General features: G+C 40.1%; 1 protein-coding gene across 2 annotated transcripts in view; it reads left to right on the top strand.

The window, feature by feature from the left end:
- Positions 1-22112, top strand: part of LOC134342923 (cadherin-22-like) — a 1022768-nt gene that overhangs the window by 649003 nt on the left and 351653 nt on the right. For both annotated transcript variants that reach the window (XM_063041624.1, XM_063041625.1), the window contains exon 7: positions 21094-21347. In XM_063041624.1, coding sequence (XP_062897694.1) covers positions 21094-21347 — 254 coding nt within the window. The remainder of the gene's footprint in view (positions 1-21093; positions 21348-22112) is intronic.

The following is a 22112-nucleotide window of genomic DNA, read 5'->3' as shown; positions in this document are numbered from 1 at the left end:
ATCTGTGGCAGAGTGTGTACACTGCTTTCTTCATTTCTTAATAATTAGTTTGCAACAAAAAAGAAAATGGCTATCTTAAAGATGTTTTATTCTTGCAATGGTGTGTGTCATGTAATCAGATAACCATCACTGCTGACAATTAAAACTGATGTTTCTAAAGGTGAGTAAAATTACTGTACAATTCAAAGCTAAAGATCAGTATTTTCAAGTATTTTCTTGTTCATCAGCACTCAATAACACTATCCATTGCAGCTGGCATTAGATCCTGAAGCTCCTTAGATAACAACACAGGAAAAATATCACCTCCACCTTCTCACAGGCAGTTAAGGATGGCTATAGATGCTGATCTTGCCTTGCTCTCTAAATGAGTAAAAAATAAATCTTGTGCTCACAAAAAGTATTTTACTTAATGAAAAATATTGAGATCATTTACTAAGGTGGCAACCAAACAGAAGTTGATTTGTGCACATTGTAATCAATCACGTAACCCATAATCATAACCTTTGAAGCATGTTGAATTGTATTTGCAGTGATTTCTTAGCTTCAGTGATGGGACTCAAAATCTCCTGTTTTTCTGAGACCAATTCAGACTTAGGGGTGTACTTTTGTGGAATGTTTTATTCATTATTAAAAATGAATGTTTTATTCATTATCTGATTGCATCAAACACACCATTACAAGAATGAAGCATCTTTAAAATATCCATTTTCTTTTTGGTTGAAAATCAGGAATAGTTAAGAAATGAAGAAAGCAGTGCGCAAACTCTACCACAGATTGATGTAATTATTTCTGTTTATGTAGAGACTGACTATAAATTTATAAGGACTGGTCAAATCCAAAAGCAGCTTCAAGTGAAAGTTCTTTCCTCCGCACGTCACTTTCATTTCTTCTCCTTTCTCAGGAGTGTCACACTGAACCGAGCCTCCAGTGGTGGATTGAGTTTGGCAGTTGTACTGCTTCAACAATAACAGGGATCATTGGATTTTTTTTGATGTGACACAATCAATATTCTAGTGTTTTTTTTAGACCATTTTATTTAACATGAGTAAACATTGAAACTCTACTTCTGAACCATTACCTCATAATTCAATGACTCAACTGATGAGAAGCTGAGGGAGACAAATAAGCTTCTGTTTGATTAATGTGTGCCCGTTGTTTGAAACATTCGTGTCCGAAATGAACTTATACAGCAGTTTCCATGGGGTTGAACTGGATTTATTCAAAGCAATCACTGAACGTGTTTGTGAAATGTAGAATGTAATGGATCTGTCATTAGCTTCTGGTCCTGGGAAACTTGCTCTTTAAAATTACCTATTCTCTGCTATCTCACTTACTTTCAAAGCCTCCTCAAATCTTTCCCTCTTCCTATATTTCTATTTCCCTCCAAGTTCTGTGCTACTCACACATCCTACCCTGAGAAATAATGTCCTCTGCTTGATGATCACGCCAAAAATATGAAAAGACTTTGTTACATGTAAAGCCGAGGCAGAACTCATTGTTGTTTTGCCACAAAGACTTTCTGTGTCAGTAGTACACTGGTAATCTCAGTAGATCTAATATTCCTAAAGTTAATTGGAACAAAGATCACCAGAGACTCCTTCAGAGGGGAAAAAAAAAGAAAGAGAGCCTTCCAACTTAGATATATTCTTAATATTTGTCCTGTCTTTCACAGCAATACATTGCAACATTCATTGTGTGGGATTGTTGATAAACTAAAGCAGCCATTTGGGAGCCTTACTGCCATTTCTGCTGAGAAATTACTTTCATTGTGTTTCATTCCCCCAGTGCTTTTCTGCTGAGAACACTAACTGTAACTGCAAAACAATCCAGGGACATGAACTGCTCTCTGAGACACTGCTTGGAGTCATTGCACTTGTCCGATATTAGTCGACCATTTAACTGCAAGAAGCTGTAATATTAAGATCAGTACTGTGTTCTTATCTGTCAAATGACCTTCACTTGGGCAACTTTGGAAAGTGGAGAGTGGATCATGTGGATCTCCCCACTGTCAACCCCATCTTAACCTGGCAAATTTGTTCGGTGAACTTTCATGTCCCAAGGATAGATCTTTGGAGCTCTCCAACTGTAAAGGTGGATGATTGTGCCCAGAACATAATGCATTTACTTGCAGAGTTATTGGATTAACTCCTCAGAAATACGTCAGATATTTTGGAAGTTTTTGCTTCCCAGCTTGAAGATTAAACTACAGTGATCTGCTGTGAGATTTTGCTGTGAGCTGTTTACAGAATAACCATCTGAAATGCTGTAAAAGCCTAGCTAGGCACTGAATAGCATCTATGGAAAGAGAAATACTCAGAAACTGATAGAGTTTATACAGTGGCATGCAAAAGTTTGGGCACCCCGGTCAAAATTTCTGTTACTGCGGATAGCAAACCGAGTAAAAGATGACCCGTTTTCCAAAAGGCATGAAAGTTAAAGATGACACAATTCTTTAATATTTTAAGCAAGATTACTTTTTTTATTTCTATCTTTTACAGTTTCAAAATAACAAAAAAGGAAAAGAGCCTGAAGCAAAAGTTTGGGTACCCTTCATGGTCAGTACTTAGTAACACCCTCTTTGGCAAGTATCACAGCTTATAAATGCTTTCTGTAGCCAGCTAAGAGTCTTTCAATTCTTGTTTGTGGGATTTTCGCCCATTCTTCCTTGCAAAAGGCTTTTAGTTCTGTGAGATTCTTGGGCCACCTTGCATGCACTGCTCTTTTGAGGTCTATCCACAGATTTTTGATGTTTGGGTCAGGGGACTGTGAGGGCCATGGCAAAACCTTCAGCTTGCGCCTCTTGAGGTAGTCCATTGTGGATTCTGAGGTGTGTTTAGGATCATTATCCTGTTGTAGAAGCCATCCTCTTTTCATCTTCAGCTTTTTTTTTTACAGACGGTGTGATGTTTGCTACCAGAATTTGCTGGTATTTAATTAAATTCATTCTTCCCTCTACTTGTGAAATGTTCCCTGTGCCACTGGCTGCAACACAATCCCAAAGCATGATCGATCCACCCCCCGTGCTTAACAGTTGGAGAGGTGTTTCTTTTCATGAAATTCTGCACCTTTTTTCTCCAACATTCCTTTGCTCATCGCGGCCAAAAAGTTCTATTTTAACTTCATCAGTCAACAGGACTTATTTCCAAAATGCACCAAGCTTGTTTAGCTGTTCCTTTGCATACTTCTGACACTGAATTTTGTGGTGAGGATGCAGGAAAGGTTTTCTTCTGATGACTTTTCCATGAAGGTCATATTTGTGCAGGTGTCGCTGCACAGTCTGCTAAATCTTCCTGAAGGTCTTTTGCAGTCAAACGGGGGTCTTGATTTGCCTTTCTAGCAATCCTACGAGCAGTTCTCTCGGAAAGTTTTCTTGGTCTTCCAGACCTCAACATGACCTCCACCATTCCTGCTAACTGCCATTTCTTAATTACATTACGAACTGAGGAAACGGCTACCTGAAAATACTTTGCTTTCTTCTTATAGCCTTCTCCTGCTTTGTGAGCATCATTTATTTTAATTTTCAGAGTGCTAGGCAGCTGCTTAGAGGAGCCCATGGCTGCTGATTGTTGGGACAAGGTTTGAGGAGTCAGGGTATTTATAAAACTTTGAAATTTGCATCACCTGGCCTTTCCTAATGATGACTGTGGTCTGAGACCTCAGTAAAAGTTATCTGAGAGCTCAACTCTCTTGGGGAGCCCAAACTTTTGCTTGGTGCCCCTTTTTTTTCACTCTAAAATTGTGGAAAACAAAAATAATACTCTAATCTCGCTTAAAATGTTGAAAAGAATGTGTCATCTTTAACTTTATGCTTTTTGGAGATCAGTTCAACTTCTACTCACTTAACTATTCGCAGTAACAGAAATTTTGACCAGGGTGCCCAAACTTTTGCATACCACTGTATATCTAAATAGACCATGTTAACAAGAATCTGGACAGTGGAAGCCTTTAGCAAAATATTATCTGATGGGAATTGTATGCTGGAATATCATACTGTGAAGATCAAAAACCAACAGCCCAAAAGAGAAAATTGTATCAACCTTTGGAATTCTGGGCCCAGCAGAAATAGATATAGAAATGGAGCACCACACGCAGAATACTGGAGGAACTCAGGAGGTCGGGCAGCATCTGTGGAGGGAAATAAACTGTCAGCATTTCAGGCCCAAAGCAGTGACTGTTTATTTCCCTCCATAGATGCTGCCTGACTTGCTGTGTTCCTCCTGCATTTTGTGCACATTGCTCTAGATTTCCAGCATCTGCAAAATCTCTTGTCTCAGATATTGAAATGCAGCCACGTTGGAATGGATATTAGAATCAAGATGGCACAGGTGGTCATTGACGATGTTCTGTGGGATGCAGAGAATTGTTCCAAAAATTCTTTTAAATATACCTCTTATGAATTACTTTCACTGCAGTCGGCAGCATATAACTTCTCCTTAAGCAAGGGTCTTTTAAATCAACTGAATGATATTCAGATCTCACGATCGAGTGAAAGACTCAGCAACCCACGCAACCATGGCACCTTTAAAAGGTCGAAGGTTCGTCGTCATGGCTGAAAGCAAGGTATGAGGAGGGGACTACCAGCCAGGCTGAAACATAGAGGGATGAGGCCTCCTCTACCCAGCATATTCTTGACAAATGGGCAGTCACTGGAGAACAAAACTGAGGACCAGAGGACAAGATTGTTGCATCGGAGAGAATTGAGGGCCTGTTCCATTGTGTGCTTGATTGAAACATGGCTTTCTCCGGGCACACCAGATACGGTGATCAAACAAAATTCTTTCCAATTTACAGAATGGACTAAATTACTGATTCGGGTAAAGCCAAAGGAGGAGGTATGTGTTTTATGATAAACTTTTGTTGCTGCTCAGTTTTGTCGACTTGTGTTCCCCAACGTTTATAGTGCGTTCTTAACTTCAACTCAGTGATTGGACTCAGTATCTCCATTTTCCTGAAGCCACTTCAGAATGTCAGAGGAGTACTTTTGTGGAATGTTTTATTTGTTATAAAAAAAATGTACCGACTATAAGTTTTAAAGACTGGTCAAATTCAAAAGCGGCTCCAAGCGAAAGTTCCTTCCTCCCCAGATCACTCTCATTTCTCCTCCTTTCTCAGGGGTGTCACATTGAACCTAGCCTAGACGGTGGATTGAGTCTGGCCGAGTTGTACTCTTTCAGCTCCTGCCTGAGAAGTGACTTAGGTCCACTCTAATTTGCCTACCAGAGCAACAGTTCCACAGCGGATGCCACCTCATTGGCTCCTCACTCAACCCTGGAACATCTGGACAGCAAAAATTTCTTTATCAACTACAGCCCATCATTCAATACCATTATCCCCTCAAAACTAATCAATAATCTCCAACACCTTGGCTTCCTGACTTGTATACCCTAGTCAATTTGGATTGGCATCAACATCTTCATGATCTCCACCAGCACAGGTGCACCACAAGGCTGTGAGCTGAGTCCCCTGCTCTAGTCGCTTTACACTTATGACTGTGTGACTAAACACAGCTCCAATGCCACCTTCAAGTTTGCTGATGACACCACTGTCGTAAGTCGAATCAAAGATGGTAATGAATCAGCATATAGGAGGGAGACTGAAAATCTGGCTGAGTGATGTCATAATGAAAACCTCTCCCTCAATGTCAGCAAGACCAAGGAAATGGAGATAGATTTCAGGAGGAGGAAAAGAGAGGTCCATGAGCCAGTACTCGTTGGAGAAGCGGAGGTGGAAAGGGTCAGCGTCTTTAAATTCATTGCTGTTATTATTTCAGAGGACCCCTCCTGGACCCAGAACATGCGTGCAATTACAAGTAAAGCAATACAGTGCCTCTACATCCTTAGGAGTTTGTGGAGATTTGGCATGACATCAAAAATTTTAACAAACATCTATAGGTGTGTAGTGGAAGGGTATATTGACTAGCAGCATCACAGTCTGGTGTGGAAACACAAATGCCCTTGAATGGAAAATTCTACAAAAAGTAGAGGATATAGCCCAGTGCATCACCAGTAAAGCCTTCCCAACCATTGAGTGCATATACATGAAACACAGTTGCAGGTAAGCAGCATCCATCATCAGGGACTCCAACCTCCCAGGACATGTTCACTTTCTGCTGCTGCCATCAGGAAGAAGGTACATGAGCCTTAGGGCTCACACCGCTAGGTTTAGAAATAGTTACTACCCCTCAACCATCAGCTTTTGAATGAAGGGGATAACTTTACTCAACTTCACTTGCCCCGTCATTGAAATGTTCCTCCAACCAATGGACTCACTTTCAAGGATATATACATTTAAAGGTGAAAGTCAATTATGTTCTACCTTTCTTGTAATTAGTGTCTTAGATAGTACTTCATGAAATGTTAGCTCCCTGTGTTGCAATCCTCGGTCTTGGGATAGAAATCACTCTCTATCATCAGAATGTCACATGCAGTCAGGAGCAAAGTGGAAACTCTCTCCATTGCCCCACAGAAAAGCCAGCTGGTCCCTAGTTGTGGTGATGGCATATGAATAAATAGTATTTAGTGCATGGGCAGAACTCTTTACTCTTGCTTTTCGAATGGGATATTTTACATCAACCCAAATATCTTGACTGAGGTCCTCATTCATTTCTGTCAGTGCAGCACTTCCTCTCAGTTCTACAGTTAAAGGTCAACCAAGATTATGTGCTTGGGTTCTGTACGGGGGAAATTGATCTCCTAAACTGCAGATAAGACTACCGGCAGAAAGCTGTGGCTGCTACAATTGTCCACAACTATGACAGCTCACCTTGCTCGGGTACCTAGACCATTCCCTCTGTAGAAATGAACAGCAGTAACATTAAACTGCAAGACATTTCAAGCATCTTTATCATGGACATAATGAAAAGAATTGATTCAAGATTGCTTCAAAGGTTCTAAGGTCCAATTTAACGTCAGAGAAGTGTATACAATATACATTCTGAAATGCTTTTTCTTCACAAACATCCATGAAAACAGAAAGGTTCCCCAAAGAACGAACAACAGATAAACGTAAGAACCTCAAAGTCCACCCCAGCTCCCCTCCCTCCTGCTAATAAGCAGCAGCAAGCAACAATCCCCCCCCCTCCCTCCACCGGCAAAAAAGCAAGCATTGGAACCACGACCACTTAATGTCATTTTTGTTCACAAGTGTAAAGGAGAAAGAAATAATTGTACCCTGGATCCAATGCAGCACAAAAAAAACTTAATAAATATAAATACATATGATAGCTCATAAACATAGATTAATTGTATGTCCATAAAATGACTGGCAGGAAATAATAAAATAATAATGTGTTGGTGGAGGTGGTGATCAGCCTTACTACTTGGTAAAGTACCTGTTTATGAGTCTAGTGGTCCCGGTGTGGATGCTACGTCACCTTCTCCCTGATGGGAGTGGGACAAACAATCCATGAGCAGGATAGGTGGGATCCTTCTTGATGTTACTGGCTCTTTTCTGGCATTTTTCTGTATACAGGTCCTTGTTGGCTGGTAGGCTGGTGCCAGTGATGTGTTGGGCAGTTTTAACTACCTGCTGTGGGGCCTCTCTGTCTGGGACAGTGCAGTTTCGGTACCAAGCAGTGATGCAATTTGCCAGGATGCTCTTTACTGTGCATCTGTAGAATGATAAGAGTGTGGATGTGTGAAGTCTAGCTCTCTTCAGCCCCATCAGAAAGTAGAAGTGTTCTTCAATGTGTAGGATGTGTTCTGGGACCATGAGTGGTTGTGTGTGATATGCACTCCCAGGAGTTTGAAACTGCTTGTATTTTCCACTGCTGTGCCGCTGGTGTAAAAGGGGGGTGACTGTGAGTGGTGTGAGTTCCCCTGAAGTCTCCTGTCTCTTGCTGACATTATTAGCCTGGCACTTGGCCTCGAGCTCTTCCACCTCCTCTCTGTGTTAAAAGAGAGAGTAAAAATGTTGCACTGGAAGAATGAGTGATGTGTTGCTTTTCAACATCCAAGGGATTAACTTCTCAGGTCATAAATACTTATGAAGGAAAAAGATGCATAGCCTGTATATACTATTATAAATGTACTCCTGCTCTAGGAAGGAACACACTGCACTCTATTCTATAGACCAGCTACAGGAAAGCATTGCCAACAAAAAATTTAAAAAAAACATACTGATTGTCATAAACTCACCACTGATAAGTTTTCAAATTACTTGGATGCACATGATAAAATGGGGGAAGTCAGCTTGGTTTCTTTAAGGGGAAATCTTGCCTGACAAGTCTGCTGGAATTCTTTGTGGAAGTAACAGACAGAATAGACAAAGGAGAGTTGGTGGATGTTCTTTACTTGGATTTTCAGAAGGCATTTGATGAGTTGACACACATAAGGCCATGAAACAAGATCAGAGCCAGTGTTATTCCAAGTGAAAAACTAGTGTAGACAGGAGGTTGGCTCACTGGCAGAAGGCAAAGAGAGAGAACGAAGGGTGCCTTATCTGGTTGGCTGCTGGTGGTTAGTGGTGTTCCAGGGTTAGGTATTTTGTCCACCATGTTTCACGTTATATGTCAATTATTCAGAAGACAGAGTTGATGGCCTTGGGCCAAGTTTGAGAATGATACAAATATGAGTGGAGGGCCAAGTCATGTTGAGGAAGAAGGACTTGGAAAATTTAGGGGAATGAGCAAAGAATGGACAGATGAAATACAGTATAGGGAAGTGTGTGGTCATGCACTTCTGTAGCAGGAATAAGTGTGTAGACTATTTTCTAAGTGGGGTGCAAATACAGAAACTGGAGGAGTAAAGTGAGTTAGGAGTCTTGGTGCAAGATTCACTAAAGGTTAACTTGCAGATTGAGCTAATAGTAAGGAAAGCAAATGCAATTTGAGCATTCATTTTGAGAGAGCTGGAATATAAATGAAGCGTTGTAATGCTGAGACTTTATAAGGCATTTGCTTGACCATATTTGAAGTATTGAGAGCAATTTTGGGCCCCATATCTAAGAAGAGATGGGCTGGCGTAGGACAGCGTCCAGACAAGATTTCCAGGAATGATCCTGGGAGTAGAAGGATTGACATACGCGGTGTTTGATGGCTCTGGGCCTGTATATGCTAGAGTTAAAAAGAATGTGGTGACATCTCATTGAAACCTGCCAAATGTTGAAAGGCTTAGATAGAGGGTCATGGAGAGGATGTTTCCTACCGCGAGGGAGGCAACGACCAAAGGGAAGAGCTTCAGAACAGGGCATCCCTTCAGAAGAGAGATGAGGAGCAATTTCTTTAGCCAGAGGTTGGTGAATCCATCAACTTTATTGCCTGATATGGCTGTAGAGGTCAGATCATTTGGTGTATTTAAAGAGGCTCTTGATTAGTAAGAGCATCAAAGGTTACATAAAGAAGGCAGGAGAATTAAGTTGAGGGGAGAAATAAACCAGAATAATCAAATGGCAAAACAAAATCAATGGGCCAAAAGGACTAGTTCTGTCTTAAGGTCTTATGGAAATAACTTAATAGCACTTAGCAGTTGGTTGAATTTGGTGTCTTACAAAGATGTTTCTAAAAAATATATTAAAAAGTTATTTCAATATTGCATCACTATCAAACACTATTGAGTTTACCAGCTCTTCTTTAGTTATTGAAGGCCCAGTACTGTGTAATGTTGAAGGAATGAGAAATAATTTGGGAAGCTTTTAGGGAAAAGTGTTAATAACATGGCAGAATATTATATGAAGCTTGAAAGTAGTTTAATTTACTGTGTTTTTATTCAACTGAGTGCTCCAAAATATAAACAATGAAAAATTTGATGATATACATAAGCTGGGTTGGTAAATTCAGAAACTGTCTTTAAAAAGTTTAACAGTAAACAAGCAACGCATGACGTAAAAAGAATAAATGGAAATTTTATTAGAAGATGAAAGGCACCAAAAGTCCAACAGGAAAGCTGGTCCAATTTTACCCATCATGTTAATTTGCAGATATAATTAGATCAAATGAAGTTGCTTCTAAAGTTGGCAAACACAACGGAAAACCAGAGGATGGGACAATTTCATAATTAAGCAAACACGGATCAAAAAAGTGAGATTATGCCAGCGAGAAACATATTTTAAAAAGCAGTAACCTGGATAAATCTGAAAAGGAGAGAACATTAGGCAAAATTTGGTGTTGATCCCTTTCATGTTGAGACAGGAGAAATCTGATCGCGGAATGAGGAAATAGCAAAGAAAGCAAACAGATATTTTGTGTCACCTTCTTGTAAGTAAACACTGAAAAGCTCCCTGAAATTCTGGAGTCCAATTCCAAAATAAATGAGAAGCAGAATGCAATTAGCATTGGTTTAAAAAAATAGATCGATTAATGGAATTGAAAATGAATAAATCTCCAGGACCTGTTAGCTTCTATGTGACAGTGCATGCTTATTGTCTTACACAATTCCATAGATCTACATGTTGGAAGGTAACAAGCATAAGACAGGCAAGAGAGAAGAAAAAGAAAACTACGACCAGCTACTTTACATCACTATTAGAGGAATAGCTTGAATACATTGGTTTTGACGGTATTGGTTTACTATTATCACAGGTGTTGAGATACAGTGAAAAGCTTTTGTTTGCCTCCCAGCCAGACAGATAATTCAATACAGAAGAATATTGAGGTAGTATAAATGTAAACAGAACACAGAATATAATGTTGCACTGACAGAGAAAGTGCAATGCAAGTAGACAAATGAAGTGCAAGGGCAATGACATGGTGGTTTGAAAAATCACGAGTTTTCTATTTAGCCAATGTGACTAAATTGAGCCAATTCAAGACTCAAGTCTTCAAGAGTCAGCATTCATTGAGTACATGATCTCAAACCTTTATATTGGAAACAAAGCATTTGGTAAATAATAACAGGACTGGGCAGAACAAAGTTGGATTAGTGAAGGGGAATCACATTTGATCAATCTGTTAGAAGTTTCTAAATTTGTAACTAGCAAAAGGTGAAAGTCTTAGAAGACCTGATAAATGCCATAAAAGAGGTCATTAAAATTTAGAGCATATAGAATTGAGGGTAATGTGTTGAAGACAAGTTAATTGATGGGAAACAGAGAGAAGGAATAAATAGATTATGGTATTTTCAGGTTGGAAGTCTGAGACCAGTGGGGTGCTGCAGGGATCAGTACAAAGGTATTGGCTTTTTAGATGAGGGAATTAAGTTTGCTGATGATACAAAGCTGTGAGGAGGTGCAGAAAGGTTTGGGAGGCAAGTTCAATAAATGAGTGAGGACATAACAGATATGATATGGTTTGGAACAAGGTGAGATTATCCAACATAGCAGAAAAGAATGGGAAAGAGAATTTTTTTTTAAATTAGTAACACTTAAGGCTGCATTGAATACAACAAGAAAATTATGTTTTTGGTCTTGAAAAACCAGCAAAAGAAATCTCTTTCCAAATCAGACAGAAAATAGAAAATATTTCTTAAACATTTTATGTATATAGAGTATTGATGACAGCGGCTGGAACGTGATAGATAGGGGCAAACAAAAAAAGAGAAAGTGTTACCCAGACACAAAGGGACTATTTAATACTCATGTCATTATTGAATGCTATCTGAGAGGATTTTGTTGGCACTTGGCCATAACAATTACTGTTGCTCAGGTTTCTATGGTTCAAACAAGGTAAATAAGCTTTTGTGTTTAAATTGTTTAGTTTATCAGGAGTTAAACACAATAACATGTTACAAAACCTCCTGTTAGGATGTGGACAAAAATGTGCTGGCTACAGACTTTTAGCACGTAATATTTGAATTTCATCACTTTGTTTCATGCCTTCCATCTGGTCACAAATATTAGTGGAAAAATGACAGAGAAACAAATCTGGTGATTGATTGCTAATGGAATACATGCAACATAATTGGCACAATTGATTCACAGGGAAGGATTACCTTCCCTGATAGTCTTTGGCTTCTGACAGGATTTCGGTCTTCGATGTTGGGAGGGTAAAGATGTCAGTCGTCAATGTCTGATGGCATGGGACTTTTAAGAGAATTCCAAGTCCTGAGAATAACACATAAATATAGAGTGGATGTTCGTTCTTGAATACACTATGCTAAAATTCTTTTGGTTGTGTGTTCCGAGTGTGTGTTGTCCATTTTACTTGGGAAAGGATTTAGAGAGAAAATTACATGAAAAGATTGGAAAAATACAATGCATATTTTCATGTTTATTTCTAAAAGCAGCTGGAGAAAGATATGCTAATCCAAAATTGTTTCTCTGGAGAAAACCAACTTATTGGCTTACCCAGTTAATCAAATGCCATCTTTTATCTATTACATTGAAATGTTTTTCAATCTCTGTCAGAAAGAGATAAGAGAGATATTTAATTTGACACAGAGGAGCAAAGGAAGCTGGAAAACTAGGCAATGAATAAGACCTGTGAGAACATTGTATTCTCCTGCTGAGCTGAGAAGATTAGGAGAATTTGGTTGGAGGGATAAAAGGAAGCATTTGGACAGTTAAATCATCAACCCACTATTAGAATAACTGATCAAACTAGATACATAGACCAAAGTGTTGAGTCCAGATTTTAGACTATGTCTATCCATGACCTCCTCTACTGTCAAGATGAAGTCACACTCAGATTGGAGGAACAACACCTTATATTCCATCTGGGTAGCCTCCAACCTGATGGCATGAACATTGACTTCTCTAACTTCCGTTAATGCCCCACCTTCCCTTCGTACCCCATTCCTTATGTATGTATTTATTTATTTATTTGTTTGTTTATTTTCCCCTTTTTTCTCTCTCTCTGTTTTTTCTCCCTCTGTCCTTCTCACTATAACTTCTTGCCTGCTCTCCATCCTCTGGGTTCCCCTCCCCCTTTCTTTCTCCCTAGGCCTCCCATCCCATGATCCTCTCTCTTCTCCAGCCTTGTATCCCTTTTGTCAATCAACTTTCCAGCTCTTAGCTCCATCCTTCCCCCTCCTGTCTTCTCCTATCATTTCGGATCTCCCCCTCCCCATCCCACTTTCAAATCTCTTACTATCTCTTCTTTCAGTTAGTCCCGACGAAGGGTCTTGGCCCGAAACGTTGACTGTACCTCTTCCTATAGATGCTGCCTGGCCTGCTGCGTTTACCAGCATTTTTAGTGTGTGTTGCTCATAACATTTAACATTCTTTCTTGTTTGCATGTTCTCCCTGTGCCTGTGTGAGTTTTGGGGTGTTTCCTCTGGGTGCTCTGGATTCCTCCCACATTCCACAGATGGGCAGGATGACAGGTTATTTGGTCACTTTGAGTTACTTTGAGTATTTAGGTGAGTGTGAGAATTTGGTGGGGAGTGAAGTGATGAGAGTACGAACAGAATCAAATGTGTTAGCGGAGGATTAGCATACATAGGTCTTTGATGGTTGATAAGGGACCATTTGGACGCTGTGTGTGACTTCATGTTTCTATGAAAATGAAAACATAAGAATTGTGAGCAGGTCTAGGTTCCCCAGAGCTACCTGCCTGATATATCATCCAATACGATTATAACTTATCTTTTACTTTGGCACAATTTTCCTGCATTAACCTCATATCCTTTGATATCCTTCGTGCCTAAAATTTGCATTAATTTCTTTCTTTAACATCCTTGGTGATTGCACCTCCATAAAGGTAAGAATCCCAATTTTTCATGCCTTTAGAATTATTGAAATGATTTAACTCACCTGTTGAGACTTTGAGCCCTGCTTCCACATGTCACATCCAGGGGAACATCTGCCTTGTCAAACTGTATAAGCCCAGTCCACTTAATCTTTCCTCATGGATAAAGCTGCCATCTCAAGGGTCAGTTTGGTGAACCGTTAATGCACCGCATCTATCATGTATGCCCTTCCTTTTGTAGGGTGACCTGGCTGTGCGCAGTGACCCAATTCGATTTCAGTAGGTTCTTATATAACTGCAACAAAATATTTTCATTCTTGCACTCAGATTATTTTACAATCAAGGCTAACATGTGGACTATCTGACTGGCAAACCATAGTTTGTGCGACTTCAGAGCTGTGCGTCAGACATGGCTATAAGCAGCACTGGGGCCCCACAGGGAACTGTATTGGCTCCCATCCTGTTTAGCCTGTATGCCTCGGATATTAGATACAACACCCAGTCATGTCAATCTCTGATGACTCAGCAATAGCTGGGTGCATAAAGGGAGGGTGAGCACAGGGCCCTGGTGGAGGACTTTGTCAGATGGTGCAAGCTGAATCATCTGCAGATCAACATTAGTAAGACAAAGGAGCTGGTGATGGACTTTAAGAAGACTAAGCCTGCATTGCTCCCTGTTACTATTAATGGTGAGGACATAGATGTGGTGAGAACCTACAAGTACCTGGCGGTGCACCTGGATGACAGACTTGAGTGGAGCACCAACACAGAGGCTGTGTACAAGAAGGGCCAGAGTTGTCTCTACTTCCTGAGGAGATTGAGGTTCTTTGGAGTATACAGGCCTCTCCTTCACATGTTCTACCAGTCTGTTGTTGCCAGTACAACCTTCTACGTGGTGGTGTTCTGGGGCAATGGCATCAACATGGGTGATGCCAACAGGCTCAATAAACTGATTAGAAAGGTTGGCTCTGTTATAGGAGTCAAACTGAACTCACTGGAGGCTGTGCTAAAACAAAGGACCCTATGGAAAATCCTGCCAATTCTGGACAATGTTTCTCACCCTCTGCATGCCACCTTGGCTGACCAGAGGAGCACTTTTAGAAATAGACTAAGTCAAAAATGCTACTCCAAAGAGTGCAATATGAGGTCATTCTTACCCTTGACCACTAGGCTCTATAATGAGTCAATCTATAACTAGGGAAGTGATGACCTCCTCCTGTTAGACTTTCTGCAGTAACTTATTTTTCATTTCATTCTACTCTCTTCTAATATTTATATCTGTGCACTTGTAATGTTATCATGACATTGTAACTTACTTTGGGATTAATAAAGAACCTATCTATTTATCTATCTGTACCATTTGCTTTTCTCAGTGCTTGCTGAAACTAAATATTAGCCTGATTTGTATTCACAGATACCACAGTCCCTCTAAATGCAACAATTTTCAAATTTTCACCATTAAAAAAAATCCACATTTCCATTTTCTGACTGGGATAGCTGTCCTGATGTTTTCATCACCAGTTCCAGCTGATAAATCTTAACTGATCCATGTGATCCAGCATGAGTGTTATCTGATTCTGTCTATGTTAGACTACCACAGATATACAGAAAGATTATTAATCAGATTGTAAGTGCCAGTCATGTCAATGGCTATAGATAAGATCTGTAAGATCAGAAGGCATTTTAAAAGAGAAATATTACCTACTGGTTCACATCACTCTGAAATTCTGCGAGCACAGTTAACAGAGCAAATACTATATGACATCAACTTCTAGAGTCTGAAATGTATAAACTCAAACAGAAGTAATTTCCTTCTTTAAAAATGAATTTACATTGCTTTTTGTCAATAAGCACTGATAGTTCCAATTAACTCTGAGAAACTGAAAAGAAACATTGACCATCATCTCTGCTGTCCCTAGGTGTTCGGTAACACAGGCAGAAGTACTGTATCTGCTTACTTGCTGCCATTGCAAACATTTACCCAGGGATAAATGCACCTTTTGTGTGGTAACACATTTGCAATGTGCAAATAACACTTTATTAATGTGTTATTTTCCATTGTTTTGTCCAAAGGCACAGGTTTGTCAGCTATAATTTGTATCACTAATAAGGCCTGAAAAGTATGTTGGAAAGTACTAGAGTTTTCATCTTGGAGGAAATTATATAGAATGTTGATAGAATCAAAACTTTGTACAGCCCAACAGGGCATTCAGCCCAATTCAGCCAGGCAGACCAAGGTGCTCATCTAAACATTGAAATACGAAGTTGGAAAGTGTATGGTCATGCACTTTGGTGGAAGAAATAATTGGGCAGACTGCTATTTAGATGGGGAGAGAATTCAAAATGCAGAGATGCAAAGGGATTTGGGAGGCCTTGTGCAGGATACCCTAAAGGTTAACCTTCAGTTTGTGTCGGTGGTGAAGAAGGCAAATGCAATGTTGGCATTCATTTCTACAGGTATAGTATATAAGAGCAGGGATGTGATGTTGAGGCTCTATAAGGCACTTGTGAGACCACACTTGGAGTATTGTGTGCAAGTTTAGGCTCCTTATTTTAGAAAGGATATACTGACATTGGAGAGGGTTCAAAGAAGATTCACGAGAATGATTCCAGGAATGAAAGGGTTACTGTATGAGGAACGTCTGGCAGCTCTTGGGCTGTATTCCCTGGTGTTCAGGAGAATGAGGGGTATCTCATAGAAACATTCTGAATGTTAAAAGGCCCGAACAGATTAGATATGGCAAAGTTATTTCCCATGGTAGGGGAGTCTAGGACAAGAGAGCATGACTTCAGGATTGAAAGACGTCCATTTGGAACAGAGAGGCGGAGAAATTACTTTAATCAGAGGGTGGTAAATCTGTGGAATTTATTGCCATGAGCGGCTGTGCAGGCCAAGTCATTGAGTGCACCCTAAGGCAGAGATTGATAGATTCTTGATTAGCCAGGGCATCAAAGGGTATGGGGAGAAGGCAGGGGGTTGGGGATGACTGGAAGAATTGGATCAGCCCATGATTGAATGGGGGAGCAGGCTCAAATGGCAAAATGGCCTACTTCTGCTCCTACATCTTATGGTCTAAGCTAATTCTATTTGCCTTCATTTGGCCCAAATCTTTCTAAATCTTTGCTATTAACACACCTTTCCAAGTGTCTTTTAATGTTATTGTAATAGATTGTTGATAAGTGCTGGGGCAACAAAATTCAGCATATTTATAGATGTCGAGATGACGGGGTTTGAAGTCTGGACTACAGAATTGTCAATGGCACAGGGATGGGCAACATTGTTCTGTATGTTGAAGGTGCCATACATCAGACGGATATTATTAAACTAAGTAAATGGTCAGAATGTGGATAATCGATTTCAATGTTAGTAAAACTGAAACCATCACGATAAAATACTTGAAGAAACCTAAGGTCCAGGCTATCTGCCTGGCCTGCTGAGATCCTCCAGCACTTTGTGTATGTTGCTTGGATTTCCAGCATCTGCAGATTTTCTCTTAAAAAATTGAACCATTCACCTTTGGTTTCAAAAGCCGAGTTTTTCACCTCCATCTGAGAGATATGATGCCGGCTGCTAAAGGGCCACACTGACGACAGTTTAGATGGTGGCTCAGCTATATCCATGTTCAGTAACCACTGAGTGTTGGACATCACGAAGATGAATCTCAATGAAAACCTCATATTCTGCCTGAGTAGACTGCAACAATGGCATGGATAGAGAGTTTTTCAAAGTTAGGTAACTTTCCCCTCTAGTGGTTTGCTTTATCCCCACCTTACTGCTCCCTCCTTCTGTTTCATGTCCTCCCACTTTAGTCCCCTTTCCCACAACCCCTCCACCCCAACCTCCCTTCACTCATCTTCATTCCCCCTCCTTCTCCTGGTTCCATCTACCTTCTACGCAAACACTTTTCACTCACACTTCATCTGCTCCCCTATAGGCTCCATTTACAACTGCCATACGCCTCTCCCCTAATAGTTCCAGTTCCCAGCTCCTTCATATATCAAAGTCCCAACATTTGCAGTCCTTCATATTCCTGCTTATCAGCTCTCAGTAGATGTCTTTAATCTCCAAACTGCCCTGCCCAACATCTGTCTTATTTTTCATTCTCCTCTTCTCTCTCTCCCTCCCTCCCTCCCTCCCCTGACACTCAACAAATTCCAGCCACTCAGCACCCTTATCTACTTTCAGACATCTCATCTTCCCAAGCAACTTCTCCTTAGTAATAGCAACTAAGCTCACTTCTTCCCCCGACACTCTCAAATTTCTAGCACATCACTGGTGCTCTCCACAGTTGAAAACCAACAGAAAATAGTTTGGCATTTGTCCGCCAGTTCTTTCTTCCCCATTATTACTTCTCCATTGCCATGTTCCAGTGGTATAATATTTACTCTCACCTTTAATTTATTCTTTACATATCTGAAAGCACATTTAGTATTCACTTTTATATTATTGGCTACCTTACCTTCATAAGTCATCTTTTCTCCTTTTGTTCCTCTTTATTGCGTTTTTAGTTGCCTTCAGTTGGTTTATAAAAGCCTTCTAATCCTTGCTTCCCAATGGCATGAAAAGTGAGCTTTTGTTATATTATATTTGCTTCCTTTTGCTTTTATGCTGCTTTTGACTTCCCTTGCCAGCCTTGGTTGCCTCATCCTCCTTTTAGAATTCTTCTTCCTTTGGATGTATCAATGCAGCGCCTTCTGAATTGTTGTCTGAAACTCCAGCCATTGATGATCTGCTGTATCCCAATTAGTGTCCCCCTCCAATCAACATGTGCTAGCTCCTCTCTCATGCCTCTTTAGTTCCCTTTACTCAACTGTAATACTGCTACATCTGATTTTATCTTCATCCTCTCAAAATGCAGAGTGAATTCTATCATATGATGATCACTGCCTCTGAAGGGGTGCTTTACATTAAGCTCTCCAATCAAATCAGTTTCATTACACGTCACTATATCCAGAATTTCCTTTTCTCTTGTGGGCTCAACCACAAGCTGCCCTAAAATGACAACTCATAGAAGTTCATCAAATTAATTCTCTTGGGATCCAGCATCAACCTGATTTTTCCAATCTACCATTCAAATCTTCTGTGACAATTGTAGCATTGCCTTTATTACATGCCATTTTATCTCCTATTGTACACAACGTTTCTACATCTTTCAATCTATGTCACATCTTTCAAAGGATTTGATTTAATTTTTTTACCAACAGAGCCATCCCACCCTCTCTGCTTACCTACCTGTCCTTTCACCACAATATGTATCCTTGTATGTTACACTGCAACTATGATCTTTTGACAGGTACAATTCAGTGATGGCCAGAACATCATACATGCCAATTTTACAACCAAATTATGTCAGGGGCTCCACTTCAGTCCACCAATCACCTTTGACCTCTTCCTCACCACACATCTACTTTTTATACTTGTTATCTTGCATTTCCACTGTCAGTCCTGATAGTCAGTAAACAGAAAAGAAGGGGGTGGTGAGGAAGGATTCAACAATTCCTTTCCTCACTTGGATGCTGCTTAGTGCAGTCAGACATCACTAATTTAGTAAAGGAAATAGATCTGTAGTAGGGTGCAGTATTTAGCGTGGAAGGACATGTGAGGGTGGTCATAGGGATGAGGTAGTTTGCATGGGGGAGAGCAAGATCAGAAGCAATGAAACTCAAACTAGTTTGCATGCACTTGGGAGAACTCAGTGAGAAATACTTTAATGCTCTGCACCCACAGAATGAATCGCAACTGACAGGAGCGTTTGAGATTTTGATGACTTCATAGGTAATTTCATCACTAAACTGACCCTAGTGATGTAGGAATGCAAGTGCAAAGATTATTCCCCCCCCCCCCCCCGCCCTCTACCGAGCAAATTCAAGTTAGTAACGATCAGTTTGAATAGAACTACTTGGAGTTCTAATCAGAGTTCTCAGTGCTGTTCAGAAACCTCCTTTCAAAGGAAGTGAAAACTGTTGGCAGCAGACAGAGTAGATTCATTAGTGGATGCCTCAGATGGGAAGTCATAGTTATGAGAAAGTGCTCAATATGTTGGGGCTATTTTCATTGGAGCTGAAAGCCCACGCAAGATTTAGAATGATTATAAAATTATAATAGACCAACTGGGAGTTAATAGTGCATCATTGACAAGAAGCCATTAATTAAATTTATTACCTAAGTAAAAGAAGCTGATCTTGTCCAAAGGACACTTTACTACAGCGAATTGAGATCAGAGCTTGTACACGGACAGCCATGGAACAGGCTGTTAGTCTTGGAGCATTGATTTCTGGACAGAATAAACATCACACATATACCAAATACTAATTCTGGATTTCACAACTCTAGGTAATGACGTTGTTAATTTTGGTGTTGTTTGGTTCCTTGGTCATGATCTCCTCAGAATCTACTCTTGAATCAGCAGTAATTTGAAATAGCACTGTTATGTTTGGTGGATGCTTAATAAGGAAGATCCATTGACCCAGTTTTGATGAAGATTCATCAGTCTGAAAGATTAACTTTGTTACTCTCCATACAGATGCCAGCCGACTTGATGAGCTTGCAGCATTTTCTGTTTTGATTTCAGATTTCTGGCATCTGCAGTATCTTATTTTCAGGTATATTATCCAGATAATTGGGATCAACCTACTTACATAATGAGATCAGTAATTCTGAGCTAAATCCATCAACAATGTTGATTTACAGATGGGTCATAGCATAGTTATGGCAGAGAAGGAGATCATTACATCATCATGTTATCTCACAGAATGGACCAAATCTTGTTGGCTATTTTGGAATGAAGGGAATTTAGCTGCCACACTTATTTAGAAGGCCAAATCAGTCCATTCACTTTGCTGTTGCTGAACTCATTTGGTGCCCAGTTTGGTTGAAATACCCTAGCTAGACTTCCTGGTAGGATAAAGGATTAGGGGGCAAATGGGGAGAGAAGTTTGTTTAATATTGTTTTTATTTCAGATTAACTTTTTTTCATTTACAATTACTTGTGTTTTTGTTGTTTTAGTAAAATTAAATTCTCTCTATGTTTAAATACTGTAATTTTTTTAAAATTATCTTCAAATTAAATTACTTATAACTATCCTGGATTATCAAAGATATTTTATATATGTTGAAAATCATTTCAAAGTGCTTAAGCCCATGAATCCCTGACCCAGCCTTAGGAGGTGCCAGTGACATTAAAGAGGTTCCCCACTGCTGGAAATCCTGTTACCCTTTTCAGGCAAAGGATGTGGATGGTCACGGAGACTCACCCTTCACATGAAGACAAGATTGCAACAGGAGGACAGGCAGGTATAACAGGCCAGTAAGACTTGGTCCAATGTTTTACACTGACTCACAGGCCACTTCCTGGAACCACTAGCCCTCACAATAAGACTCGATGGTTGGTGATGAAATGCAAGATCTAAAACATTTATTACTTTTATGTAATTAATCTCCAGCAAGATAAGTGAAGGCAGGTGAAATGATAAAGGGGTATGAAAAGGTGCATTTGTTCAAAAAACTAAATCACTTTCTTTACTTATTTCAGCCATTGGACTTTGAAACCCAGAGAACACATAGTCTGCTGCTGGAAGCAGTGAATAAATACATTGACCCCCAGTTTGAGAACCTCAGATCCTTCAAGGACTGGACTAGTGTCAGGGTGACGGTTAAAGACATTGATGAGCCACCTGTATTCACCTCGCAAACAAACGTGATAGATGTTCCAGAAGATACCCCGGTTGGAAGTGTCATTGGCTCCATCACTGCACGTGATCCTGACTTAACCAACAGCCCCATCAGGTAATAGCCTTTAATTTCTGGCAGCTGCACCTGAAAAAGGGCCTAATTACTATTATACAATTTAGGGTCATGCGTAACTGTGTAAATACTCCGTAATTGCCATACTGAAAGGACTTTCATGGCTTTCAGGTTCTTAGGATGAAAAACACATCTTTGAGCTGGTGAATTAATTTTAATTGGTAGTATATTATAGCACTGGGGACATTACATTGTCTCTTGTGTCACAGTAATAACATTACATTATATGCACAACAAGGTCCCACAAACAAGATTGTGATAACGACCAGATCATCTGTTTATGAGATGCTGATTGAGCGGTGACCTTAGGCAAATCCGCCAGATATAATACCCCACCTTTGCCCTAAAGTGCCGTCATCAGATTGATTAGATGCTGGAGCAAATGATTTAGTTTAATTTAATATCTCATCCAAAAGACATTATCTTGAGCTGTGCTGCAACCCCTTAGCACTTTGCTGTACTTTCATGCTAGAATTTTATAGGCAAGAATCAAGAATAGAATTTAAACCTGTAATCTTCAAACTCAGCCTTAGTTTAACATAGACTCAATGAATGGCAATCTCTCCTCTACCCCATACCAAGAGACAGGCCATCAGAGGTTCAAATCTCATTTTTGCAACTGAGCACCAAATCCAGGCTGGCACCATATTCACACCTCTGCCTCATGGCTTCAGGGACCTGGGTTCAGTTCTGAGGTTGGGTGCTGTCTGAGTCGAACCTGCATGAACTCCCCATTACCATCTGATG

Source organism: Mobula hypostoma, chromosome 2 (assembly GCF_963921235.1).
Source record: "Mobula hypostoma chromosome 2, sMobHyp1.1, whole genome shotgun sequence".
Lineage (NCBI taxonomy): Eukaryota > Metazoa > Chordata > Chondrichthyes > Myliobatiformes > Myliobatidae > Mobula > Mobula hypostoma.
Note: the sequence above shows the minus strand (reverse complement) of the source record. Positions and strands in the feature narration are given on the sequence as shown.